The following is a 27613-nucleotide window of genomic DNA, read 5'->3' as shown; positions in this document are numbered from 1 at the left end:
CAATTCATTCAGGGAAGATCAGAATTCTTTTTTAGAAAATAAATCCTTTTTGACACTCTATTTTGACTTACATTTAGGTATCTCAGGCCTTACATGTATGGCATAACCTATAACAAAATGACAACAAAAGCAAAACATCAAGGAAAGGAGTCCTTTGTTCAACAAGGAAACACACAATAAATTTAATCCTAAAACTTCATAGTGTTGCGGGCAAGAGAGCCAAATATGCATATGAGAAGTCAGACTCTTTACCAGTATGCCTCAATGGACCCCATGGTAAAGAAATCCGGAAACCTAGCACTCTGTGACTGTAAGACCACTACGGTGTATTGGACATGAGACTTCAAACAGAGAGACTGAGAGCTTTGAGGTACAGGCAGACTTCTGAGCTGAAAAACTGACAGGTGTTTCACAAAGGATGAGCAGGACAGTGAGAGTTAGGCCAGAGAAGAGGTGGAGAGTAAAATCAACGGCCAATCAAATATTTTAGTGGTTATATAACAAACCATACCAAGGCAAATTGGAAAGCATTTGGCATGAATTAAAAAATAAAGAGAACATGATTCAATAATGTCACTCCAAGCAGGGGGAACTTTGTGAGGTGGGCATATGAGTACTTGCCCTAACAGAAAAACATAATGAGAACAGGCAGCCTAAAGCACAGTTTTTTAAAATTAAATTAACCAAATTGTTCACATATCAGAGCTGGACCCATTCGAGACACTGATGATTCAAGCCAGTTCCGGCATCGTCATCAGAAGGTCTAAGAAGGACTGATGACAATTAGATTGCTGAAGAAAAGGAAATTACAGGCTAGGAGACTGAAAAAGGAAAACAACAACAGTTATGAGTCAAATCAACAGGATCAGAGAGAACCATTTAAATGACCAAAAGCAAAAGAATGCCCACAACTCAGGAGTATGCCTCAACTGCTTCAAGTCCATGGGGACGTTTGCTTTCTTCAAACACGTTTGTCAACAAGAATCTCACTTCATTTCAGTCACAGACAGGGGCTTGGAGCAAGGAAATGATAAAATAAGTCCCCAAACAACTGTAAACATGTGTGGGTAGGCGCTGGATGTTTTTATGAACACATGTTCTAGGAAGAGTGATAAATGAGATGTGGTCTTGGGGCTTTATAAATGCAAACTACTGAGGACAGGGGCATGTATGACCATAAAGGACACGTTAAGCATCTATTACAGTGGCCTGTGAGGTCAGCATCAGTCACATGCTCCTAGCACCTGGCCCACGCATGGGAACACAGCAAATAATAAATATAAGGTGGCAATAAGCCGTCAAAGCATATTCTGCTAGCATAGCAAAGAGGCAGTTCTGGGTGACTGAATTTTCAGGTGCTTCAGACAGACACTGCTGATGTCCTTGAAACCAAAGTGATGGTTATAGTGGGCAGAGTCTGTGTTTTTTTGTACAAATCAGGAGCGGAAAAACAGGACTATGCAACCAAATCACTGCAACTAAAAAAAGAAAGCCAGAGAATAATTTTGGTGATATTGTACTTGTTCTGGAGGTTGCCATGGAAATCTGGGAGCTAAGCAACCTCCCTTTCCATATTTACCAAGTGACTCCTGCTCACTCTAATGACACTCCCTCCCCACCCCCACCGCAATCACAAAAGGCAGGGGCTCTGTTGATCATGGAACCTGCAGACAAGGCCAGGAACACACATGCAGAACCAAACTGAATTCACATGTCTTGGCAAGCCTGGACACCCTGGCCCACTGAATACTCAGGGTGGGAAGACAAATAGGAAGCACAGACTTACAACGTCACTCTGGGGGAGGTTTCCCACCACGCACGGACGTCTGTCTGAATAGGGGCTAACATCACCTTCCCATGATGTCTGAGACCTAGCTGTCAAAGGAGGCAAGAGAAATGTTCTTTAAGAACAGCTCCTTACATCTCACAGAGCCCAAAGAGGGGAACACGCGGTCTGCACGATCAAACAGGGAGGAAAGGGAGTTACCAGACTGACGGAAGTTCTGCAAAGACACAGGCTTGAGACACAAAATACTAAGACAAAAGCAATATGCCCAGAGGCCTTCCCTTGCTGTGGTAGGAAGAGAGGTGTACTTTCTCCTGCTTGTTAAAGTTTTGCAATGAAGTCTGCAATGTATCATCTTGACAAGATAGGATGATAGTAATATGGCAGCTTAATGAATTTTGCAATAAAAAATGATGAGTGCACAGCAATTTCTGAGTTTACCATCTCTGGGAAACACCTAAGTACATGAGAAGCTTAGAATCAGGCTTTTTGAAGCAATTTTTTTCCGTCATAGTTTTCGTTCCTGCTAACAGTGGCGTGCCAAGCCGCACTAAAATCTGAGGTGGTATGATTTCATGCTGACCCGGTGTCAGTCCCTATGATAAAAATAATCTTAAAAGGCAGTCTGAGCAATGTGTTTGGGCACATAAGAACATTTTGGGCAATGTTTCAAAAAACAGTCCTAAAAAGCAGGTTGGGCAATGACGGACTAAATAGTGAAGTGATAAGTAAAAAATGTGGTCACTGTGTTATTGTGACCATAGGACACGGTACGCGGCATTACAACTTTTGGCAGGTTGTCCTCGGCAAAAATACCAATTTTGGTCCTATGCGGAGTGAATGACTTATTTCCTACTCATGGAGCTCATAATAACCCTTTCCTCTGCAAAGGGAAAGAATGCCAGTAAAACTGGATTTCACGAGAGAATGGGGGAATCATTGCAGCTGGCCCAGGATTGAAATGATTCATAGGAAAAAGGCACGGAGGCACAGTGGGGAAGCCCACCCCTGAAACGACACTGTTTCCAAGACCACAATGTAGGAACGAATGTCTACATATGGCTGAACTGGGAGTTGAAGGATCAGAGTTAAACAGATACTCTACTATGTACAACCAAGCCTTTTTTTTTTTCCCTCCCAGCTGAGCACTTGCTTTGGAGGGACGACGTTCTTCCTTTAATCTCTGGTTCCCTGATAAGTGAGGGAATCTACTACAGAATGCTTATATTATCGCTCATTAGCAAACAGAAAGTGATATGTTTACTTATTTTTATACCATGACTCATTGAAAAATGGGTTTGGGATAGTAAAGGAATGTGTGAATAGGTAGTCTGTTTTAACTGATGTAAAAAGTAGTCAATATGTAATCAAGATGCATTCCTCTCCAACTCCCAAAGTACAGAAAAGCATACAAATATTCCATACATAGTTTGGTGTGTAAATGTCCAGTCATTTTTCTATACATACAAACATACGATACATACTTTTAACAAAAGAGTGTAACATCATAGCCAAAGTCGAGTTACTTGCTTTGTTCATTTAGTGATAAAGCCAGAGATATGCCTTTTGGCTTTCCAGGGCATCATTTTTTAAATGGCCACATCAACTATGTGGTTTTCAGTCACACACAATCACCATGTATAATTAAGCCAAGAGCCACATCACACCTTACAGTCTGTGTGACAGGAGGCATCCACGTGGATAAACATGTCACCTGCCAAAACAAACAGGCATGGCCAGAGCCCCCAGGATCTGCAAAGGCAACCTGAGAAAAGGCACAAGCCACAGCTTTGAGTGCTGGGAGAGAGGCATTATGCAATAAGCCTTTGAATGCTATGGATTCCCAGGTATTTTTCAACCAGGAAGACACAAATGAGAAGTATATGGGCTGAATCCTTAACCTCTCACTGGGTCTGTCTGGAAAAGGGTCTAGGATAAATTATATTGGCTAAAAGAATTAATGAGAGCTATAATCTCAGCAGCTAGTTAGCGTGATCCATTAAAACACAGCCCAAGAATCTATTCCCAGCCCCCAGCCCCACCAGTACTTTGCAACTCATCCCAGCTGCTGATATCTGTGAATTCAAGCACCAGAACTGCTCTCTCTGGGGCCAGGGTGACTTGGCATTACCCTCACATGTGGGCCTCTTCTCTGGAAACCCCAAGATCCAGAGAGGGAGTATTTCCTCAGTCAAATGTAATGTAAAGCTACAGTCAGATGATAACCATCGTGATTGTAGCTAACATTTATCAGGTGCTTACTACATTCTAGGCCCAGTGTCAAGTACTTGACATGCACCTGCACTGGCTCACTTCATCATGGGAACTGCCCTCCAAGGAAGCTGTTACGAGTGATCGATTTTACAGATGAGCAAATGGAGGTTGAGAAAGGGAAAGTGACGTGCTCCAGGTCTCGGAGCAGCTATGGTGGTTCAGAGATGGCACTGAAACAGTGCAGTCTGACTGGAGAGACCTCCTGATTCAGAGCTCACCTGCGAGGGGACCAGGCATCTGTACTTTTAACAAACTCCTTACATGAGTCAAATGTATACCAAGTTTAAGGACCACTGTTCCAAGAAAGAGGCTTCAACACCTTGGTATAAGTACTAAACATGCGGGATAAAAATTGGTGATGCATGTCACCTCATGATCTCTTGGACAAACTCTGAAAGGCACCAGATCTGGTTGCGGGTTCTCTCTAATCCTTCTGGCTCCCCCTTCCACAGCTTTCCAGCAGAAGTACAGCTTCTGTGTCAGTGCCTTTCACCTAGATATACCACTCTGATTTCTGCTGGACGATGTATCTGTGTGAGACCTTGGAGATTCAAAAGCCATCTCCTTTGCTACCATTCATCTGCCACTGCAGTTGAAAAAACCTTGTTGCATTTGTTCTGTGAGCCCAAGTCATAGTGACTGCCTTGGCCCAGCAAATGAAAGGCCCCGCTGAACGCAGACTGCTCTCTGCAGAGTTGGTGCAAGATCTGGAGGGGCAGCTGCCTGGTGGTTTGCATATGGAGGAATCCGTTCAAGATGGTTCTAACTGCCCCCATGGAACCGTGAGATGCTAGGACAGATGGCTTTTACTGCTTCTATAATTCAGTCTAAAAAGATTTTCACTTCTGTGGCTCAAGAACTGACAGAGGCACCCTTCTGGAGACAATCTGGCATGGGGAAGGGCCATCATCTGGGTACAGATTCCTCCTCAGTGCTTTACCAACTGGGTGACTACTTAACCTCTGGAGCGGGAGTTTCCTTGTCCGTCACGTGTGGGGAGGGGGAACTTGACTCATCCGGCAGTGGTCAGTTGTGAGAATGAAATGAGATAAGGACACGTTTAGCAGGCTGTCTGCCATGTTGGGCGAGGTGTAATAATTTTAACTTTTATTGTTGCTGTTACTGAATGAGGCTCAGATCTAACTTGGTCTCAAGGTTCTTCATCAAATGCATTTACTTATGATTCCACACCAGCCCTCCACTCCCAGCACCGACACTTAGGCTCTTTCCATGTTTTAGCTACTGTGGAGAGTGCTAAGCAGATCTCTCGCTTAATGCAAGTTTCAACTCCAGGTTCATAAGCAGAACTGGAAATATTTCCCCTCAGAATTCAGGTTGGGTTTGCAGGCTAGGTCACAAAAGCACACAGATACACATCTCCTCAAGAACAACCCCACAGGTTGAAAGCAGAAAGCAGAATACTCATTGGCTAACAGTGAACTCTGCAGTCAGAACAAGTAGATTCAAACCTACTTTGTTGCTGTGTGATCCTGAGTACGTCATTTAAGATAAATTTTATCATCCTCCATTGTCTCAAATGGGGACAGTACCTGTGTTATGTAACTGTAAAGATTAAGTGAGGTGTCCCTATGCACGGTGCTTAGCATGAGAAACCACTTGATAAATTAAAGAGCCATGTATATATTAAACATACATTAACAAAAAAGTGATTTCTACAGGACCATGTTTTCTAAGTTCAATTTGGGAACATAGCTTTCCACAATCTTCAGTTTGAGAGACAAGAGCTAGCCTCTGCTACTTATAGAAAGACTATCCCATGTTCCCTCTGTAGAGCACCATGGCCACCCTTCTGTCTTTTGTGTGAGACTATGACTCATTTCCTTTAGCAGCTTACTCAGAATTCTACCTTTCAGAAAGCATTCCTTGACCACCTACATACAACTTGGATTTCTGGTGCCCTCTTCAATGACAATATTCAGTGACTCACATGTGTTGCTATGTTTCTAAATCCTGTATTTCCCCATCAATTCCTTTCCTTCTTTTCCATAAACTTTTTAATTTTTAAATTTTTGTTTATTTTTTGGGAGAGAGAGAGGGAAGGAGACAGAGAACTCAAAGCAGGACGAGCACTATCAGTGCAGGGCCCAATGTAGTGGCTCAAACCCACAAACCCTGAGGTCATGACCTGAGCTGAAGTCGGATGCTCAACTGACTGACCCGCCCAGGTGCCCTTGCACCAAGTTTTAGTCTCAGAGACTGCTCCCATTTCATTCCTAGTCCCTCTTCCACCACACACTTAATGTCTATGAAGAGTCATGGACTGCCTTGGGACTGACCAAAGTCCCCATCCAACACAGAGCAGGAGAAAACATTTAGCTCCTCATTCTGGGAAGAGAACACAGTTATCATAAAGATATCTCTACCTTCAGGGAAAGGTAAGATGCTGCCTGGAGAAGATTCCACTAATACCCATAGATTAAAGCTAAAGAATCTTATGGAGGTGCGTGGGACCAAAGGGGTCTATTTACACAGAAGTACAAACTCCTTCTGGAAAACAAGACCCATATCCAGGAGCATAAGCTACTATGCCACATACTTCCATGAGCCTGAAGTACAAAGACAGAGGATGGAGCCTATGAGCCTCTCCAGGAAGAGGGAGGCAACCTGTAACCTGGGGCCAAGAGCATTGGCACAGATTCGTATCTAAGACAAGTGTCTTCTGCACAGAGAGGGGGCAATGCAGAGACGGGGGAGAAAAATGTGCGCTGACGAACAACTAGAACCTCTCAAAGGAAGCATCCAAGGGAGCTACACTAGGAGTCTGAGGACTATTAAACATCTCAACGGGGACTAAAGAGAGGGCTAATCAGCGCAATACAGAGAAAATACTCAAGTGTAAGTACATTAGTGAAGAGAAAAGCAAAATTGAACTCAGGTGGAAATAAGAAGAAATGGGGTTCTGAAAAATATCATCTGCCAAGTGCCAAGGTACAGAAGAGCTATGTGAAGACATGCTTGTGTGGCCAAAACCTAAAGACAGGTAAGGTGACATCAAAGCTGGACAGGTGTCATAGAAACCGAAAGAGCACAGCATGGAAATGACAGGTGAACAGTGTGCATCCCCAGTGACACAACAGCCAACTGACAGTATCGGAACCCAACTCTAGTCAAAAGAAACTGGAGTTTATAGATTTACATGAAGAGAGAGGAGTCGCTCAAAAATTCAGACCGAGATCTGCCGACTCCAAACCGTGGTACGCATTTCACAGATGGGAAGTAACAGGTCGGATGAACATTCTTTGTTTTTTTTTTTTTTTTTTAAGTTTCAGTTGTATAATTTACNAGGTCGGGGAAGTTCTCTGCTATAATTTGTTCCAGGACTCCTTCAGCACCTTTCCCTCTCTCTTCCTCTTCTGGGATTCCTATGATACGGATATTGTTGCGTTTGACCATATCGCTGAGCTCTCGAACTCTTCTTTCATGTTCCTGGATCAGTTTGCCTCTTTGTTTTTGTCAGCTTCTTGTTTTTCTTTAATGGTGTTTTGTAAATCAGNTTGGAGGAGACGTCTTTCGCTTCGTCATTTTAGTTAGCGTTCTGGCTCTTGTTGGTTTTAAAGACCTGTTAATGCTCTCTGTATCTATGAGCGCTGCTATATCCAAGAAGACTCTTCGTTCAGGGCCTATCCTTTCAGAGTGTTTTTTAAAAGGTATCTATTAGTCTCTCTTGTTGGGACCTTGGTTATTTTACTTTCCTATTTGTAGTGATATTTGCGACTCTGNATGCACCGAGGGGAGGTTTTTCTCCCCCGAGCGGAGGTTTTTCTGTTTCGGACTCTCTCCTTTTCCCCTCTCACTCCCCGTAGAGGGTAGAGGGGGATCGCCTCCCACCCTGGAGTCTCCGATCCCAGCCCGATTTTATCTTCCCCAGTTCGCACTCACGTTAGAAATCTCTCTCAGTGGATTCTGCGTCCTTTTTCTCCCAATCTCTCAGGTTTTGTAAGGTTTCCAATGGCTTCAGATCTTTTCCGTGTGATGTATGGGAGCGAGTGCAAGTACGGAGCTCCTTACTTCTCCGCCATCTTGCCCCCCTCTCCTGTAACATTCCTTATCTTAATGGTTACATGTTTAATGTATATTAGGAAGTAAAATAGTGAGATCATCAGATTCTTGTTTTGAGAGGTTTTACTAAGTAGGATGAAGCCACGTAAGATGTGAGCGGCTTTAAGATGAATTTAAAGAAATGTATTCAAACAACAGTTATGGATTATGTGGTTGAAGGCCAAAGACTGAATGAAGGTCTATGTAAATGATTCAAGTTTGGGAAGTAACTAAGTAGCACAAGTTCCCTGAAACTGAAAAACATCATCATACGGAAATATACAAATTTCTCTCCCACCAGTTACCTGTGGTAATTACTTGTACGGAGTTAATTCTATGGAGTAAATTCAGCCAAGTACTTTGATAAAGTAGCCTTCTGTCTTTATCCACAAATAGACAGAGGGAAGGGTCAGGTGTGTGCAAGCATGATGGTGCCCTGTCACCTGCTCCTCTAACAGTGAGAGGTGCTCAAAGAACCTTCCAGCTCCTGGCCAGTCTTCCCTTCCAGCATCAGCTCACTCAACCCCTCCTACGATGCTTTCCAAGCGAGTTTGGGTGTCATTCTAGTCTCTCAAGAAAAAAGCGAGTTCCAAAACAAACTATAAAAAGTCTATGAATATATGCACACCCACATCCTCTTCAATGAAAGCGCTCCTTCTCTGAGACAGGGAGGAAAGCTAAGCACCCCTCAAATACCGAGCGTCTGGAGGTTCCAGTCCCATTTCCAGGGCACCTTTCCTAACATTCAGAGGAAAGATACGCTGCTGCACTGTCTTCCCGCCTTCCACCCTTCCATCCACGGTACAGCCAGGGACGCGGCAGCTCGTTCTGTGGCTTCGCTGCACCTGTTTTCACACATCCGTAACTTTCACCCTCTGCCTCATGTGATAAAATTAATCTTGCGTCAGGATCTAATTGATTTTCTCCTCATCTCCATCTTCTTCCTTACATGCTCCCTGAGTATGTTTTTAGACCAGTTCCAAAGCTGCCTCTGCTTCGGTCCTAACCTACACTGTTGAATGCTTAGTGCTAAACACGAGGGGACCGTGGCTCTGCTGAAACGTGGGAAACACATCCCCCCACAGCCTAATGCCCTGTCATGGCAGGTAGGGGTGAGACCAGTCCTGTTCTGAGTGGTCCCTGCTACACTTAGAGGAGCCCAGGCCATGTGCAGACCCAAGTGAGAAAGACTGAAGCCAGATAAAAGCGACACAGGCTGTCATCTGAAGAGATCTTAACCCCATAGGGGCAAGAACCCCAAAACTGTGCATATCCTTTGACCGAGAAATTCTTTCAGGGATTTATCTTAAGGAAATGATCATGTATATATGAATAGATTTACCTACAAAGATTAATAGTAGTTCTACTCATAAAAGCTAAATATCTGAAACAACCCAAATGGTGCTCAACTCACCAAGGAGCCCTGTCTATCTTATGGGATAGTATGACATCTTTAAATGCAGTGATGCTTTGGGGGTGGCGAAGATTTGCTTTCAAAATGATACCTTCTGAAATACAGGGGTAAGAAATGCTTTTTCGTAACAAAGAAAAAGATGCCGATTCAGATATGGACTCATTCTCCTCTTTAAGGCCAAGTGGTTCATTCTTCTGATCTGTGCCTTTACTGCTTTATAAAGGTTAATAATAATAACAACACAAGGGCACCTGGGTGGTTCATTTGATTGAGGGTCCGACTTCAGTTCAGGTCATAATCTCACGGTTTGTGAGTCTGAGCCCTGCGTCAGGCTCTGTGCTAACAGCTGGGAGACTGAAGCCTGCTTCAGAATCTGTGTCTCCCTCTCTGTCTGTCCCTCCCCTGCTCATGCTCTGCCTTTCTCTAAAAAATAAGTAAAAATTAAAAAATAGTAACAACAACAACATTACTCCCCTCCTACCCCCCAACCCCCCCGGAAATGCATGTCTTGTGCACCAGGTATCATGTGAAGTCCTTTGATCTGCACAATAACCCTATGAGGGAGAAGCTGTTATCCCAGTCTTCCAGAAGAGAAGCCGGAGGCCCTGAGATGCTGGGTAACTTGCCCACATCACACACAGCCAGAAAGCGGCAGACACAGAGCTAGCAGCCCAGCAGTCCAGTGCCAGTGCATGTTCTCAGCCTTTGTGAATGGATGTCTCTCTCTGCGGGCGCTTACTGCAGTGACCTACCGTGATCCATTCACATGTCTATTCTCCTCACTCACTTGTGAGCACATTTAAGACGAGGAGGTCCTATTTGTATATTCCCAGTCCCGTGCAGGCCCCAGGTAAGTGTCAGCTGCGTGGAAGGACTAGCCTTGGCATTTGCACGTGATTAAACAATAACTGGTTATAACAGCGGCAGCTCTCAGCCCTTGCCAAGCCTAGGACTTGTGCCAGAGGTTTAAATGCAAAACTTTATTTACTCCTTAACAAACCCCTTTATTACAGGCACTACCATCCCTACTATACAGATGAGCAAACGGAGGCTGCAAGAAGGTCAAAGGCTTGTCTGTGTGTTGCTGCTGGCACAGGTCTCAGGGGACTCTAGGCGGAGCTTGAGCCCTCAACACCAGTCAGCTGTCTTATTACAGAAGCTTAACAAGCCTGAGTATTTTAGGGCCCAGTCACCTGATGATGGCAAAGAACTCAATTCTGACATGAAAAGAGCACTCAGTAAAACTGAGGGGATAATGTTCTGCAGCTTGCATCAAAGAGGGCATCATTCTCTAATTAATTCAGTGACTAAGGTCACACAGTGATTAAGTGTCTGCTCCATGCCAGGCCCAGTGAGGTGGAGCGGGAGGAGCAGCAAAGCCAGGGCCAGCCCTCAGAGCCACCGTCTAGCGGGGCAGGTGACTTGCACTAATAAGCATTTAATTACAAACTGAGAAAAGGATACTGGTTTGGTGGGAGCCGCGAACAAAAAAAGGGGCCAAGGCAGTGATGCCAGAGCAGAGCTCTTGCTGTGAACAGGAAGCAACAACATTCAGCTGCTTGCCTGGAGATCTGGAAAGACACTCCTGATCAGCAAGTGGCCCTTGCCTTTCATTCTGCTAACACCGCTTCCTGTCCTACTAGGCTCCCTCGGCAATGACACCTGCGAGGGCACAGCCACACAACATCCTCAAGGACACACAGGGCAGGCAAAGAGGGAGGCCGGAGGTGTGCACTCTGAGCATGTGGGAGGTAGCCCAGGACATCCCGAGAGCACCTTGCTGGCCCCGAGTGGGGGACTCACGTTTTTCTGCTGACTGCATGGCATGGAAGAGCGTCAGGGGTCTCTCGCTGCAGGAAGGGGGCTTGGAGTCACTGCTCTTCTTCCGGGACAGGTGCAGCTGGGCATTGGTGAGAGGCGTATCAGGCACGGTGTTAAATATCTGCAAGTAAAGTTTCACAAAACGGTTACACGCTACTTTGAATGGGGGAGCAAGCACAGGCCCCGACTAGCACAACTGAAAAGTTGGTGCTATCAAAGAATCAGCAAGAAAAAGACCCAAAAAGACCACCAGCATTTGCTCAGGACTTCACTTGAAACAGCTCTCAGAACTGACATTCAACATTTTCTTTCAGAAGCATGTCCCGGAGTTTGGGGACTATTCCCTTCCATTTCTAGCTCTTTCCGCTGTCTCTTGCTCTGATCTTCTCTCAGTGTCCTCTCCAGGACACATGGGAACCACTGTGCTAAATACAAGCCATGGTCTGTGACCAAGGCTTTGAGTTTTCAGATGACCTTTTGTCCAGAACCAATTAATCAAAACCCCTTTACTTTTCCTCACTGGTTCTTAATGACTGCTTCCCAACTTTCTTAGAATGTGAACCACGTATTTAAATAACATTCCAAGAAGGCGGCCAGAGCAGGGCACCAGTTCCGGGTCCTCAGCCACCCTTAGATGAAGCCTGCTTTCTAGTTCAGCAGCTCAGCGTTCTCTCTGATGCTGAGTGTTTTCTAATTTAAAAGGCAGGGTGGGGGGTGAGGTTGACAATGAAAGTAACCAGTACTACAGATAACTTGGAAAATGTAGTAAAGTATCAAGAAAATAAAAGAGAAAAACTTTCCCAATTCTACTACCTAGAGATAACTGCTATAAGCATTTGAGCTTTCTTACGAACCTTTTCTTTTTCAGCTTTCATTTAAAAAAAAAAAAAAAAAAAGGCCTGGGTAAAAAATAAGAAGAAAACAGTAGACAAATATCAATACAATTGTTTTTCTTTTTCCAGATGTAGGTATGGGAGGGTTATTAGGGTAACAGCTACACTTCTCGGGTGCTTAACCATGATTACCATGGCCACCATGCAATGTCAGTTCCCTAGGGGTTACTCACTGCATGTGTTTTGCATGTGGCTCCTTCAGTTCTCAATGATTTGGATCAAGAGGAACTGCCCTCACCATTTACAATGAAGACCCCAGGCAGAGAGGTTAAGCTGCCACAATTATGGATATAACTTACAGGAACCCAGAAAGCCATCTCCCCAGATTTTTCTAGCTTTCTTTTCAAATGCACATAAAAATAGGAACATGAATTCATTCAATCAAGAAAGATCTTTTGAGCACTTACTTCATACTGAGGACTCTGGGTCTAACACTGCATGAGGTCAATGTGTTCCCCATGGTTGGAGAGTTTGCATCTTGTAGCTGCGGTTTACTGACCATGTGCCGTGCTTTGGGGGATTATCTCATTTATTGTCACAAAAACATCTTCCCTAACTGGGATTATATAATCTACATAGTTTTGTATCCTATACATCTACCATCATTATATTCCCACACTCCTCCCTTCTTTAAAAAATATTTTGGGGCCCCTGGGTGGTTCAGTCAGGTAAGCATCTGACTTTGGCTCAGGTCATGATCTCACGGTTCATGGGTTCGAGCCCCAAACAGGGCTCTGTGCTGAAAGCTCAGAGCCTGGAGCTGGCTTCAGATTCTGTGTCTCCCTCTCTCTGCCCATCCCCTGCTCCCACTTTCTCTGTCTCAAAAATAAATACACGTTTAAAAAAAATACTTAATGTTATTCTCAATGGTTATATAACAACCACACTGAATTAAGCTTTCAATATTTATTGATCCACTCATTATCATCTCTCACTCTGGAGCTCGCCTCCTCGATTTCCTCATTCTCAACAACCATGAGTAACAAGAGGAAGGCAGGGGCACCCTACTTCCTTCAACTGTGGATGGCATTAGACACACCACAGACTAACGGCCCTCTCTTTTTTGTGCATGCATTTAAAAGTGGAACCCTGAAGCTGATATATAGAAAGCAAAGTCATAAGAATAATGAGAATTTTAGCCAAAACAGCTGTTCTCCGTGGGCTGGCAAGTCCTAGGGCTCCAATGATGTGAGCCAGCTGGTTAAGTCAGTCTCGCCCCCAAACACAGCTGTCTGAGAACAGCATTATCATATTTTCCCGAGGGGCCTGAATTTTCAACAAAATAAACTGAATCACAACAGAGCCGGGTTCAAGTGGGGCGAGGGGGTAAGAAGAGAAGGGCACTTCAAGCAAAAACAACAGAAGCGTCCTGGCTTCCAGAGGAATTGGCACCCCTAAAAATAAGCCCCAGTGCTATGCATATGTACAAGCCTCCTTCAGGGTATGTGCGAGAGAAGCAAAAAGAAATGATGGTTCTTGATGAGCTCAAGGACCACAGTCTCTGAGAGGCTTTCTCCCCTTTCTTGTGTTCCCCAAACAACTGAGCCATGAGGCTGCTCCCGGGTGACCACCTCACGGCACACCAATACCACAGACATTTAAACCTTGCTCCTGTATGTGATCATCTGTACCTGCCTGCCTGACAGGTGCTGTATTAGGTACTTCACGTGACCTCTCTCTTCGCCTTGGGCCAACTCAACATATAAAGCAGGGTGAGCATGGCATGGGGGAGACTTTCTGACTGCCTGCACAGCCGAGCAAGAGAGGGGCGGGAACTGAAATCTAGGGCTGTGGCTTCTCCCATCTGCGCTCTCCACTTCCTCGGCCATCAATGCTCTTTTAGCTCAGATTTCTAGCCACTCTTCACTACAGAAGCAATGCCCTAGAGCCTCGAGCACGGATTTCGACAAGTCAGGGTGCCTCTCAGCACCCCTCTGCCTCTGGCCTCGAGGACAGCACTCTAGGCCATTCCTAGAGCTGAAAACATCTAAAAATGAATTCAGACTTTGTGAGAGACCTCTGCCCCCTTACATCTAGCCTCAAAGTTCTGGAACTCCTTGTGCAACAAGATGGGCACAGAGATCATGTATACACATTTTAGTTTCAACTGTCACCAAAATGGTGAGGCTGTACTCCTTCCTAAAAACTGTGGGAGATGCTGGAGAAACAAAGAAGACTATGTTGTGAGGAAAGGCTGTGGATTTCGGCAGATGCATGAACAATGGCTTCTAAAGCAATGCTGACACACAACCGAGCAGGAAGAGACGTGGGGACACAGGAGAGCATTTCATTCTTGCACATGGGTAGCTTTCTTTCAAACGAAAGTTGTCTGAGCAAACCAGAACCAGTTTGGGGGAGAACTAGAGTCCCGAAGGCCAGCTCTCCGGGCCTCAACGTGAGCCAGGCCCAGGCTGCTGATGAGTTCTGATTGGGCTGTTCTTACTCCCCAACATGCAAAGTGCCAGACACAAGCCTATGGCCGCTGTGATTACGTGTTTCTGAAGCGCAAGGACACTTCTGCAAACAAGACCACGTGACCACACAACCACGCCAGTGCAAATGCTACAAACTTAACATTAGGGAGTCTGGGAAATCATTCCCCAAAATACTGGTATTCATTTAACTCTGAAACTTGAACAAATGCAAGCTGTTTCAAGCCTGCTTACGGTCTGGCCACCTTCTAGCCAGGCCAAGAGTTTATCTCTGTGCCAAAAGCTCAGTTTGGAATTCTGTTGTGAATCTGAGTTTTTCCACAGTTGTGTTGTTATTCAAATCCTATTTCGTGTGGAAGAGATCATTTCAAGAAAATCCAATGAAGTGTCCTTTGTTCTGTTGAGAAGAATTAGTATACAAATGGCTCTGCTGAATGATGGAAGGGTGAGTTCCTATCATCTGTGAATGATGGATTTATGGAACTCTACCATGTGTCCACAACAATCCAGTCATATCACTGAGACTTTCCAAATTAATATACAAGGGGGCAGGGATTTATTCTGGGTCCCAAATGGTCCGTTAATTCCATCCAAACATACAAATGAATTCTGACTTCATTAGGAACGCCTTAGAAATAAAAGTTTTCAGGAATTCTGGGGCACTTGGGTGGCTCAGTCAGTTGAGTGTCTGACTGCGGCTGAGATCAAGATCTCACGGTCTGTCAGTTCAAGCCCCACACTGGGCTCACTGTTGTCAGTGCAGAGCCTGCTTCAGATCCTCTGTCCCTCTCATCTCTGTCCCTCCCCTGCTCGTGCACGCGCGTGCACGCTCTCTCTCCCAAAACTAAATAATAGTTAAAAAAAAAAAAGTTAATGGGAAGGCCATAAGCCTTCTGGAAGCTACTGAGGAATAAAACTGTAAAATAAAAATGCAACTCTAGATACTCTTCCAAGTATTCTCAATTTCAAGCTTCCTGTAAGTGGAATTAGCAGATCCATAAATACCAAGCTCCTGTTTCTCCTTAAGCTGTGGTCAGGAGAGTGGTCAGGGCGCTTTGGCCTCTGCAGTCACACAGACCCGGGTGGAGTCCAGGTTCTGCTGCTTACTCAGTGGGCAACACCTACAGCTGCACTGACATCACCATCCCTGATAATCAGCATCATTGTCACATGGCCACAAAAAGTATAATTGTCCTAGGGGTAGAAAGCAAGGAGGGGATACTACATGGCCATGAGAAACAATGAAATCTGGCCATGTGTAGCAACATGGATGGACCTTGAGGGTGTTATGCTGAGCGAAATAAGTCAGGCAGAGAAGGACAAATATCATATGTTTGCACGTATAGGAGGATTAGGAGGAACTTGACGGAGGAACAAGGGGGAGAAGAAGGGCGGAAATGGTGGGGGAAAGGGAGAGAAGCAAACCATGAGAGACTTTTGAATGCTGACAAAAACTGAGGACTGATGGATGTGGGGGGAGGGGGGGATGGGCATGGAGGACGCCACTTGTGGGGATGAGCACTGAGTGTTATGTGGAAACTAATTTGACAATAAACTATTAAAAAAAAAAATAAAAAAAAATAAAATAAAAAAAAAAAAAAAAAAGAAAGCAAGGAGGGGTAGAAAGCAAGGAGCTAGACAGACTTGGGTTCAACTCAGGCAAGAGCTTCAACCCCTCTGAGCCTGTTTCTCTTGTGTAAACGAGGAGGGTCCCATGCCTGTCTCACAGAGCTGTTGTAAAGCTAAGGCACATGGAGCAGTTAACACATGGAATCTAGAATGGGTAAGAGGCAGTAGTGGTACAAATAACAATAACCAAAATGTATTGAGTGCTCATCATGCTAAGTTATTTACATGAATTATCTCTTTACTTTTACTCAGAATAATCTGTAACAGAGGTACTATTATTCTTGGCATCGTGAAGGTGAGGAAACTAAGACTCAGTGAGATGAAGTGATTTGTCCAAGGTCACCCACTGGCATGTGCTGGACAGGACACTTAGCAGGACTATCTGGATTTTAACCACCTGTGGTCTTTATACCTATTATTAATTTGAGAGACAGAGGACAAAATAAGGAGATTACAGGTTTTACAGTTCAATGGATCTGACTTTAGTTGCTAACCAGTAGTTCTGGGACTCTGAAAAAGTTGTGTAACTCTCTGACCTTCAGATGCCTCATCTGTAAAAACTCCCAGGGCTGTGGCGAAGACTGAAGCACCTAACAAAGTCTGACACTCAGTGTTATGAGATATGACTGCATTCAATAAAAAAGTGGAAGAAGGGAAATAAGTGGAGACTCAACAATGAATTATTTGGAGTCAGGACACAAGGATTTAATTTATAAGTGCAAATTTAATTACTGCTCTTTGCAAAACATCGATCTTAACTGCTTACAGCAATGTTAAAATTTCCTGTTCTTTTCCCTTGCATCATCTACAAAATTCAAATTTCACTTCCCACCCCCCGCCCCTGCCTGAGGCCCATCTTGACAGTGTAGACCACAGACACTTGCTAAATTTGTTTTTAGCCATGGCACAAGTATGTGTACATTTTTACACCTTTTCCGGCCCCATTCATTACACGCTCCTGTAATTTACAAGGATTAGGAGCTTCACTATAATGTGTGGGGTACACTCTTTATTATGTGCTGTGATTTTTATGGGGGAAAATTAGGTCATGATGAAGAGTTCCCGGTCTGCTGCAAAGTAGCTCTCAGACAATAAATCAACGACAGAGGCCTGGGGATTACAAAGCAAAACAGCAGAGGCTGAGTATTTTCCTGAGACACAAATGCATCAGTTCCAAGTATTAAAGGATCAACAAATCTGAGCTTGTTTTTATGTGAGGACTGTCTGCTTTAGGAGTGGAGGGCTGAACTAAGAAGCGGGGCTCACACACTGCCCACTCCTTCTCATGGACAGACTGGGCAGTAAGGCTGCTTATGGCCTGAGAAGCTGTAACCCCAGCACCTTTCCATGGAAAATCCAGGCACATCATAGCAGGGCTAATTTACAGTAACAGTTAAGAAACCAAATTCATAGGCTACAGCTACAGAGAGGGTTTTTAAGGACAAATGGAAGTCTGATGTCCTACTGCTATCAGCATTTTGGCAGAGGAATCAACCATTTAAAAGTAGTTTGGTAGGGGGGCGGGGTGCGTCAGTGGCTCAGTCGATTAAGTGTCCAACTTCAGCTCAGGTCATGATCTCACAGTTTGTGAGTCCAAGTCCCATGTCGGGCTCTGTGCTGACAGCTCGGAACCTGGAACCTGCTTCAGATTCTGTGTCTCCCTCTTCTGTACCTTCCCTGTTCTCTCTCTCTCTTTCTCTCAAAAATTAACACTAAAGAAAAATTTTTTTTAAAAAAAGCAGTTTGGGAGTTTTATTAACACTCCTTCAAAAAGAAACTAATTCCATTTAGTAACAGAGGGCATATATAGATGGCATGGGTAATCCATGGGATGCTAGGATTTTCACTATCTCCAAAAAGATTCTATTTCTTGTTCACTTTGCCGACAGAGAGAAATAGACAAAAACGTAACAAAACCCCAACCTTATTTGAACAACATTAAAGAAGCTACACATTCAAACAATGACTGGTTTATCCAGGGGTTATTGGGAGGGAATATACGTGTTCATATCCACAACCTTCTATCATGACTGAAGAGTAACTTCCATAGCACTTGACATTCAAGAGAAGAAAAAAGGCCTGTGACGGAAGCATTCCAGCCCAGAGTACAAGTCAATCTAGACTACTTTTAAACCTAATATGGACAGGACAACAAAAAAAGTACACTAGGAATGAATGGAAAGAAAGGTAACAAAAATTAAAAATCAACGAACACGTTAAAAAAGCCACGATCATAAGATACAAGATTAACTTCCCGTTAATTCCCATAATTCCTGGTCTCTATCATCATCATTAATGTTGCATGTCAGCAACAGCTTGAAATGTCAAGAACATGGAATAAAGCTACCAAACACTTGCCAGTTGTCAGAAACGGTTCAAATGAATTGTATTTTATTAACTGATATACCTTTAGTGTGCAAACCCCAACAGTGGTGCAATGGATTTCAATTCCACCAACATTTCAGTCAAAGTAGATCAAGGTAGTTTGCTGGGCCCAAATTAACTCAAATCAAGACACCCGCATTGAAAGACATTACCATTCCATGGTATAGATAAACCATGGCAATGAGAAACAATGAAATCTGGCCATGTGTAGCAACATGGATGGACCTTGAGGGTGTTATGCTGAGCGAAATAAGTCAGGCAGAGAAGGACAAATATCATATGTTTGCACGTATAGGAGGATTAGGAGGAACTTAACTGAGGAACATGGGGGAGAAGAAGGGGGGAAATGGTGGGGGAAAGGGAGAGAGGCAAACCATGAGAGACTCTTGAATGCTGACAAAAACTGAGGACTGATGGATGTGGGGGGGAGGGGGGATGGGCACTGAGTGTTATGTGGAAACTAATTTGACAATAAACTATTAAAAAAAAAAAAAAAAAAAAAAGAAAGACATTACCATTCCAATGAGAATGCAAGTTTCCTGAGGCCTCATGTTTATACGTGTTCAGGGGGGCCATCCATGGTGACCTGCTCTTCCCCTTGTCAGGTAAAATTCAAAGTTAACATACATTAAAAGGGGGCATCTTTGGGCATCTCTCAAAAATAAACATTAAAAAAAAAGAAATATCGTGGACCATTACAGAACGAGTGGGTCCAATCCTACTAGCACAGGTTGGAATTTAATAGGAGGATATAACACACAAACTTATAGGTTATTAACCTGAGATTTCATGTTTAACTAAAGCTATAAAAAATCAGTTTGTTTCCTTGCTATGATTGCTTTTCCCAAACATCTAAAATTTTAAAAGTTATTGGCAAGCTCGCCTTCAGAAAAATAAATAAGTAAAAGTAGTAAAATTCCTGGGATTTGGGGCATCTTAGACCATGACAGCACTCATCATTTTGTTTCAGCGTCTTAACTGGCAGCATGTAAATATTGGTACCTGCCACTATAACCCTAAGTATTGGCCTGCTTGATGTCTTTTTAAATTTTTTAACATTTATTTAGTTTTGAGAGACAGAGACAGGGTGTGATTAGGGGAGGGGCAGAGAGAGAGAGGGAGACACAGAATCTGAAATAGGTTCCAGGCTCTGAGCTAGCTGTCAGCACAGACCCCGACACGGGGCTCAAACCCACGAACTGTGAGATCATGACCTGAGCCGAAATCAGACACTCAACCGACTGAGCCACCCAGGTGCCCGGACCTGCTTGATGTTTTAAGGCTGAGAGTGATAAGCTGCGAGCTGGGTGAAGACTCTCCAGACAGAAATAGTAATTTTACATAATGGATTGTTACCTTAAACCAAGCATGGCAAAACTTAACATCTTTCACCTGTGAAATGTGACTACAGGTTTAAAAAAAAAAAAAAGGCAGTCTCTTAAGTCTATTTTTCTTTAGGTTTCAAGAAGAACCATATAAAATCCATTAGGATCTTAGTCTACCTTATGATAAGCAAAGGCTGTAAGTCAAAGTTTACGCTCTGAGACTTTTGTAATATAAAGCCACAAGTTTACAACAGTACGGTCAACTCTGTAGATTCTGTCCCTTACGTAACAAGCGATTTTGATATCAAAATCAGCATGATAATCAGCATGCAATTTGGTTCAGCTACAGGGATGTCTTTCTAAAGTCCTGATATAATCATTTCACCCCTTTACCTTGGAAACCTGACAGCTCTCATTTTTCAGGAGTAAATGCAAACCCTTTCCCACAGACTCCTGACAATGGGTAAAACAAACAGGTTTTTGGCAGCCTCTCCCACCACTTGCTAACATATAACCCACAATTCTTTCACAACCATGTAAATTTTAACACACATGAGGTTCACTAATCCTGACTGATTGGCGGTCCCCTGGAAGGCAGTCCCTTTTGTCTCAACTCTTTCTCTGCCTAGAAAATGTCTTTATCTGTCTGAACCTGACACCAGCAAAATTAAATGATTTCTTCTCGGTGATGCCATACACTTTACTCATCTTATTAGATGCCACTTAGCACATGGTATCATGCTTTGTTGTACCCTGATAAAATCAGAGCGCCCTGGGGAAAAGGTCCCATCTTACTCATTTGCTGCCAACAGTAGGTGCTCAAAAAATGCACTGCACAGAGACAAACTAGAACAGATTTGAATAGCTTGGGTTGTGAAAGCAGTTCAGCCCTAGTTCCCCTCCTAAAGGCTGTTTCTTAAACTATGTGCACATCAGATTCATACTTTGTAAATGAGAGGTAAAAATATCAACCTTACAAAAATTAAATGACATGATGGATACAAAGCTGCTTGGCACACTATCCTGTAGACAAGAAGCTATAAGTAAAAGGTAATATTGCTGGGATACCTGGGTGACGCAGTCGGTTAAGCATATGATCTCATGGTTCGTGGGTCTGAGTCTCATATTGGGCTCTGCGCTGACAGCTTATTAGATCCTGCAGCCTGCTTTGGATTCTGGGTCTCTCTCTCTCTCTCTCTCTCTATGCCCCTCCCCTGCTTACACTCTTTTTCTCAAAAATAAATAAACCTTAAAAAATTTAACTACTGTTGCCGTTATTACTTCTAGACTATGTACATTACAAAAGCCCATTACCTACATATGAGTCCCCAAACAAAACTGCTATCTTCTGGCTTTTTCCTCTCTGCCTCCACTTACTGTGGGATATTCATTCCTACAACTGTTCCAAACAGTGCTCTCCTGGCTGGATCTGTGGGGGAGGGGGGTGATGGGATGGGGGGGGAGGGACAGAGTTTCTGGCCATATGCTTTAGCCATATGCTGAAGCCAGTTCAAACACAGAAGCCTTTTTCCTTCTCTACAAAAAAGATGTTTCGTCAGGTAAAAGAAACTGCTTTTTCTGGCTAGCAAGCATTCCCCCCTCCTCTCTCTTTCAAATGTCAATTTTGACGACAAAGATGTTTTTCCAGTTTCAGACATTGATGAGTTAGCTCCCCACACTGAGGCTTTCAAAGAGTATTTGAGGACTGGCTTGTCAGTATCACCAAATGCCCTCTGGTTCTGTAAAAAATGGGAATGCTGAGGAGAAGAAGAGCACTGTCTGTAAAAAATACTGAGGGACTGCCTTTGTTTAGGGCAAGACTCTCAGAGGAAAGCAATGCCTTCTCCAACAGAAACTACACGCAAACCTGCGAGGCACGCGAAGTGAGGCTTTAAGGGAGAACACCTGCACAGAGGGCGGCCCACACCTGCTCCTTCAGGTGCTCCTTCACCTCTATGAGCACAGGGCTTCTCCCAGCAGAGGTGGGCTCTATTGCCCAGCCCTTCAATCCGGCTGGCCTGCTGACTTGCCTCAACCAACAGAGTGTGGCTTCAGGCCCAGGCCTAGCAAGGCCTTGTGGCTTTTCTGTTTGCCCGCTCAATAGGTTGGCCTAGACTACCAAGTGCAGAGGAGTCATATGGAGACAGAGAGAGAGAGGCCTGAGGAAAGAGGATCAAGGTGTCCCAGCTGACAGCTGGTACCCAGGTTTTAATCATGTGGACTAAGGCCATCTTGGATCTTCCGGCTGTAGTCAACCACTCTAGCAGATACCACATGGGACACACAGGAGCCCTCCTCAAATTTCTGACCCACAGGATTGGGAGAGAAAAAAAAAAAATCCTTGCTATTTAAGTAACTAGGTTTGGAGATGATTTTTATGCAGAAATAGGTAATTGAAATAGGCATCTTAAGATTTTCTGTGTGTGTGTGTGTGTGTGTGTGTGTGTGTGTGTCTCCAATGACTAGATGCCTAGGTTTCTAAACCCTCTCTTGGTACTATCTTCTGTTATTGGGTGCCTCCTAATTTTATTCCAAGGGACCAAGTCAGTATCTTCAACAAAATGTTAACAACACGACAGAGGAGTATGCCAGTAATTGCGGTGGACATATATTTAAGACCTGTATTCAGATTTGTTTCAAGCAAGAGGGCATATACTATACCACATGCTTCTTACCAGGGGACAGGAAGGAAAGATGCCGTTGGAAAGTGTTTCTTCAACTGGGGTTTTGGAATTTTGTGCTACTTGTGATGCTAGTTAGGAAAGTCATCACTCATGGACATTTGTGTATGTATGCATGTTTCTAGAAACTTACAGTCAAGCCCAAGGGAATGCCCTTTAAATATTAACTAAGATTTTAATAGTGTAAATTTTAAAGAACAAGTCTTTGACAGTAGTCATCCGAGGACACAAAAGCGTTCTGGGTTTGATGACTGAAGTTCAGTTCTACTGGGAAGAAATTAAAGCGTCATCTTCAGAAAGCCAGGGACCAGAGGACAGCCACAGATGCTTAGGATTCCTGTTAGGTGAATCTAACAAGTGCTCATTTTATGCCAGACCAGCACTAAAGGTACATGTAAAAAGGAGTCTAGCAGACTTACTCTAAGCTGTTTTTACCAAAAAGGTGAATCCGATGAATATGAAGAACTTTCTCCCCAGAATAAAGTACCTATCCAGGCCTTGCACACTTCTGCCCATCCTGGACCCCAGATGAAAGACCTCTCTCCAGGTGGCACACTAGCTCCCTCAGGACTAGAGACAGGCACTCTGGTGTGGCCCTCGTCCCAGAAATGTTTTCACTCATACTCTTTCATCACTGGCTCCCACAGGAACTGAAAACCTCACTGTGATTCATCCCACTCTCGGGCATAGACTAATGAGAGAGAGCATATAATGAAGCACTGTACTACTCTCTTAATGCTATAGGTACCTTAACAGATACACAGCTGAGAGAAACATAATTCATAATCCACCAAACCAGATGTGTATTTTCCACCAGGTCCTGCCCATATACTTACAGGCCTGACCATGCACTTCATATTTCATTTCTATTTCTGTGTTTTGTGCCCTCGGCAGGACAGCTGCTCGTTTACACACGTTTCAATATTGTTTTAGCACTTTCTGGTCCTTTTCTCTATCTTATGACTTTGGAATATGCGTGCTGGCTTTGAAGGCCCCAAGACACCAAAAAGTGTTACAGTTCAAAAATCATTAGACACTGTCCTTTGGAGAGATGGGAAATAAACTGCTCATTCCTTGTATATCTGTCTCAACCTTTAATAGTTTATTCAGGAAAGATTAAGCTATAAAAAACATTATTTTGGGAGAGGAGAACATGTGACATTCAGAGATAGACGTGAGCTCTATTTTCAGAGAACTCTGTTAAGACTGCTAAAAAACAATGGTTTTCCATTAATGAACCTTACTTCATGCCAGACTAAGCACCCAGTTCAGTCACTTTCCCAGCCTCCCATGCAGTTAGATGTCACCATATGACTGACTTCTGACCAACGGGATGTGGAAGAAAATAAACATCTTGAAGGCTTAGTCTGTGCACTCTTAACCCAGTGTTCTATGCTCTTTCAGTTCCCCCGCCAACTGGTTGATTAGAGAGATCTGCAGAGCAAAAGGCAGAGCTACTAGATGGACGGAACAGGGGCGACTTCATTGCCACACAGGACGTCACCCTCAGAATACCTACAGTGAACCGTTATGTGAGCAAGAGATAAACTTCTATTTCGAGATTCACTAATATTCAAGGGTTATTTGTTGCAGCGGTTAAACTGTATTGCAAGTACTTTCATGAGCACAGAGAGGTTAAGTCATCTGCTCCATAACTAGTAAGAGGTTGTAGATTTGAACCCAAGGGGTTTGTCTTTAGAAACCACTTTTAACTGCTAATTTAAATTACAGTCCCTTCTCACAAGTTTGTTTTTGATCATGTATCACAAAAACTTCACCTAGACCTAATTTAACTATTTATGAGACAGGTGGTTGGAGGATGGTCCNTTCCCTGATGAGGAGGGATGCTGAGCATCGTTTCATGTGTCTGTTGGCCAGAAAAGATAATTTTTTCAAATAAATAACATGGTTTCCTATCTCTTTACTAACCATATAAGAGAGAAGCCATGCTATTTACACAACTTTGCAGGATATTTGTTACTTTGTGAAAGTTTATCCCCAGAGGTTCTTGGGTAATTTTAACTCTTCGTAACAGATTACCTCAAAGACCTGGTGACTTAAAATATTTAGCATCTCACCCAGTCTCTATGGGTCTGGAATTCAGGAGAGGCTTAGCTTAATGGTCTTTTATGAAGTTGCACACAAGATGTCAGTTAGGGCTGCATCATCTGAAAGTTTGACCAGGACAGGAGGAGTGACATCCAAAGTAGCTCACTCACATGGTGGCCAAACTGGTCTCCTTGCTGGCAGGAAGCCTCCCCCACAGGGTTGTGTGACTGCCCTCACAACATGGTGGCTTACTTTCCCCGAAGTGAGCAAGCCCACAAGCCAAAGGCAATGCTCCAACATCTTATCTGATCTGCAGTCTGCAAAGTCATACTCCATTACTTTTGCAATAGTCAATGGATCACTTTGGGATCAATAATGGGTTCCCCTATTCAAAGAAGGGACTACACAAGGCAGTGAATATCAGGAGGCAAGGGTCATTGGAGCCATTAGGCCAGATATCACCAGAGCCCTTTCATTCATCCAATACATATGTACTGAGTGCCTATGAAGACTTGGGGACAAAGCAGTGGACAAAACAGACAAGGTCTCTGCAGGCATGAGGCGTACATTATAGTGAAGGTCAGAAAGGCAACAGATTTAACGAGGAGGCAAATTATGTAGCATGCTAGGAAGGGGTAAGTGCTATGGAGAGAGAAACCAGGAGTGGGTGGAAGAGGAATGTTGAGGTTTGGACAGTAGGCAATTCGAAACAGAGAGATCTAGGAAGGTCTCATTTAGAGGGCCTAAAAGAAGTGAGAAAGTGCTCCATGATGTTATATGGAGGAAGACTGTTCCAAGTACTGGAACAGCAACTGCAAAGCCTTGAGGTGGGCATGTTTGCCACGTGCAACAAAAGGCAAGGCCATCAAGGTGGCCGTAGGAATGAACTGGAGGAGAAGGCTGTAGATGAGATGAGGTAAGTAACAGAGGCAAGAACAGAGTCTGTGTAGAACCTTCTAGACTCTTGTAAGGGTTCTGACTTTCACTGAGTGAAGTGGTAAGCCACTGGATGGTTCTTAGCAGACAATGGATTCGATCTGACTTAGCACTTAAAAAAAAAACTCACTCTTGTGACTAATATCAAATAGAGAGGCTAACGGTGGGAGGAGAGACAAATTAGGATGCTCTTGTAAATACTGAGACAAGAGAGGATGATGGCTTATCAGGTGCAGACAAGTGACGAGAAGCGGTCTGACTGAACATTTATTTCACAGATTATCTAGCACAATTAAATCACCATTTTAGGCATGGTTTTCATTTAGGAGGGGCAGCATTTTTTAAGTTATTTATTCATTTTTTTTTTTTTTTNTTTTTTTTTTTTTTTTTTTTTTTTTTTTTTTTTTTACCAGATCTCACACTGTGGCTGCTGAAGGGTATTCCATGGGACCCTATAAATTCTGAAAAGCTTCTTAAGAATTTGCTACTAGGAACTAAGGTGGGGTGGATGTAAGAAGCTTCATGCCCCCCATTCTAGTTCTGGAAGGATAGCTCTGTGTTAATATTGTTTATTATGTGGGACTAAAGAGATGTTTTTAAGAAAGACCAGAAACCCCAATGCCCTAAAAGAAAAGACAGACTTAGCCCAACCCCACCCCAACACACACGCACAGTGAAAAAATACACCATTTAGAAAACTGTAAGGTCAACTATACATTAGGAAAAACATTTGCCCTACAAGATAAAAATAGTTTATTCTCCCTAGAATTAAAAAAAAAAACCCAACAACCCTCAAATTGATGAGAAGACAACCAAGTAGAACATGGGTCAAGGGTATTTTGTAAATAAGGCTCAAAAGGGTATCTCCTGAATTGGATTGTTGTGAGGATACATTCACAACCCATGTCAAGTGCTTAGCTTAGCTCCCGGTACAGAAGAAAGCCTCAATCATTGCTACCCACTACCACCACTACCATAGCCACCACTGTCATTACCCTACTCTCCATTTGGCCAAAGCTGTCATGACAAGATGATGACCATCATTATGAGCAGCTTCATCAGCATCACGGTATAAAAGCCACTAGCAATAGGAACTTGCACCAACCCTGAATGGCATTTCCGACTCAAGTTGCCCTAAAGTAAATTCTGCACTCACGGTGCACCCATGATACTTTACCTTTTCATGATTCTCTATGAGGATCTCAATGACAATGTTCTGAAACTTGATATCCATGATGGCTGCCACCGTTTCTTCCTGAGGACGCAGGAGGGTGGGTCCAAACACCACACCGAGGTTTGCCACGGTCATCAAATTCTGTTTGTGGTTGTTAGCAACACTGGGAGGGAGGAAAAGATAAGGCACAAATGAGACAAAGACCGTACAAATAGATGGCTAACTTTCCCATGCCTTCCCCGATCTTCAGACTCCTCATTTGGTAGAAGCCAGACCCTGGGACATCTTCAGATACCAAGTCCAAAGGAGACTTCTCTACTTATATTTTTGTCCCCCAGAGGTTTAGAAATCTTCAGCCTTCAGGCTAGTTTGCTCTTTCAGGACATGATGCTCCTTTACACATTTCTGTTTTGCCTACAACAACCAACCAACCAACCACAGCGGCTGCCCTCCAAAATGTGAAACTTTGCACATCTGAATCCCAGCTCTGCAAATCCAGGCAACTGCTGATCTTTCTTAATTACGACTTTTATACTTCGCTGCTGCTTAAACCACTGTGATCATTAGCATTTTCCCTAGTGCAAATATAAAAATTCTTGATGGCTTTCATACATTTGCAAACAAGGCACAAAACGGATCTAATTTTAATTTATTTTTTAATGTTTTATTTATTTTTGAGAGGGAGAAGGAGACAGAGTACAAGTGGGGGAGGTAGCAGAGAGAGAGAGAGAGAGAGAGCGAGAGAGAGAGAGAGA

At 43.6% G+C, this 27613-nt stretch overlaps 1 protein-coding gene across 5 annotated transcripts in view; it reads right to left on the bottom strand.

The window, feature by feature from the left end:
• The window catches only part of ARHGAP26 (Rho GTPase activating protein 26), a 423871-nt gene that overhangs the window by 77745 nt on the left and 318513 nt on the right, over positions 1-27613 (bottom strand). For all 5 annotated transcript variants that reach the window (XM_077768849.1, XM_077768850.1, XM_077768851.1 and 2 more), the window contains exons 18-19: positions 26862-27021; positions 11337-11475 (exon numbers count right to left, since the gene is read on the bottom strand). In XM_077768849.1, the coding sequence (XP_077624975.1) occupies positions 11337-11475; positions 26862-27021 (299 nt within the window). The remainder of the gene's footprint in view (positions 1-11336; positions 11476-26861; positions 27022-27613) is intronic.

This window comes from Crocuta crocuta, unplaced genomic scaffold (genome assembly GCF_008692635.1).
Source record: "Crocuta crocuta isolate KB4526 unplaced genomic scaffold, BGI_CrCroc_1.0 scaffold64, whole genome shotgun sequence".
Taxonomy (NCBI): Eukaryota; Metazoa; Chordata; class Mammalia; order Carnivora; family Hyaenidae; genus Crocuta; species Crocuta crocuta.
The sequence above is the reverse complement of the archived record's forward strand: the minus strand, read 5'-3'. Positions and strand labels throughout refer to the sequence as shown.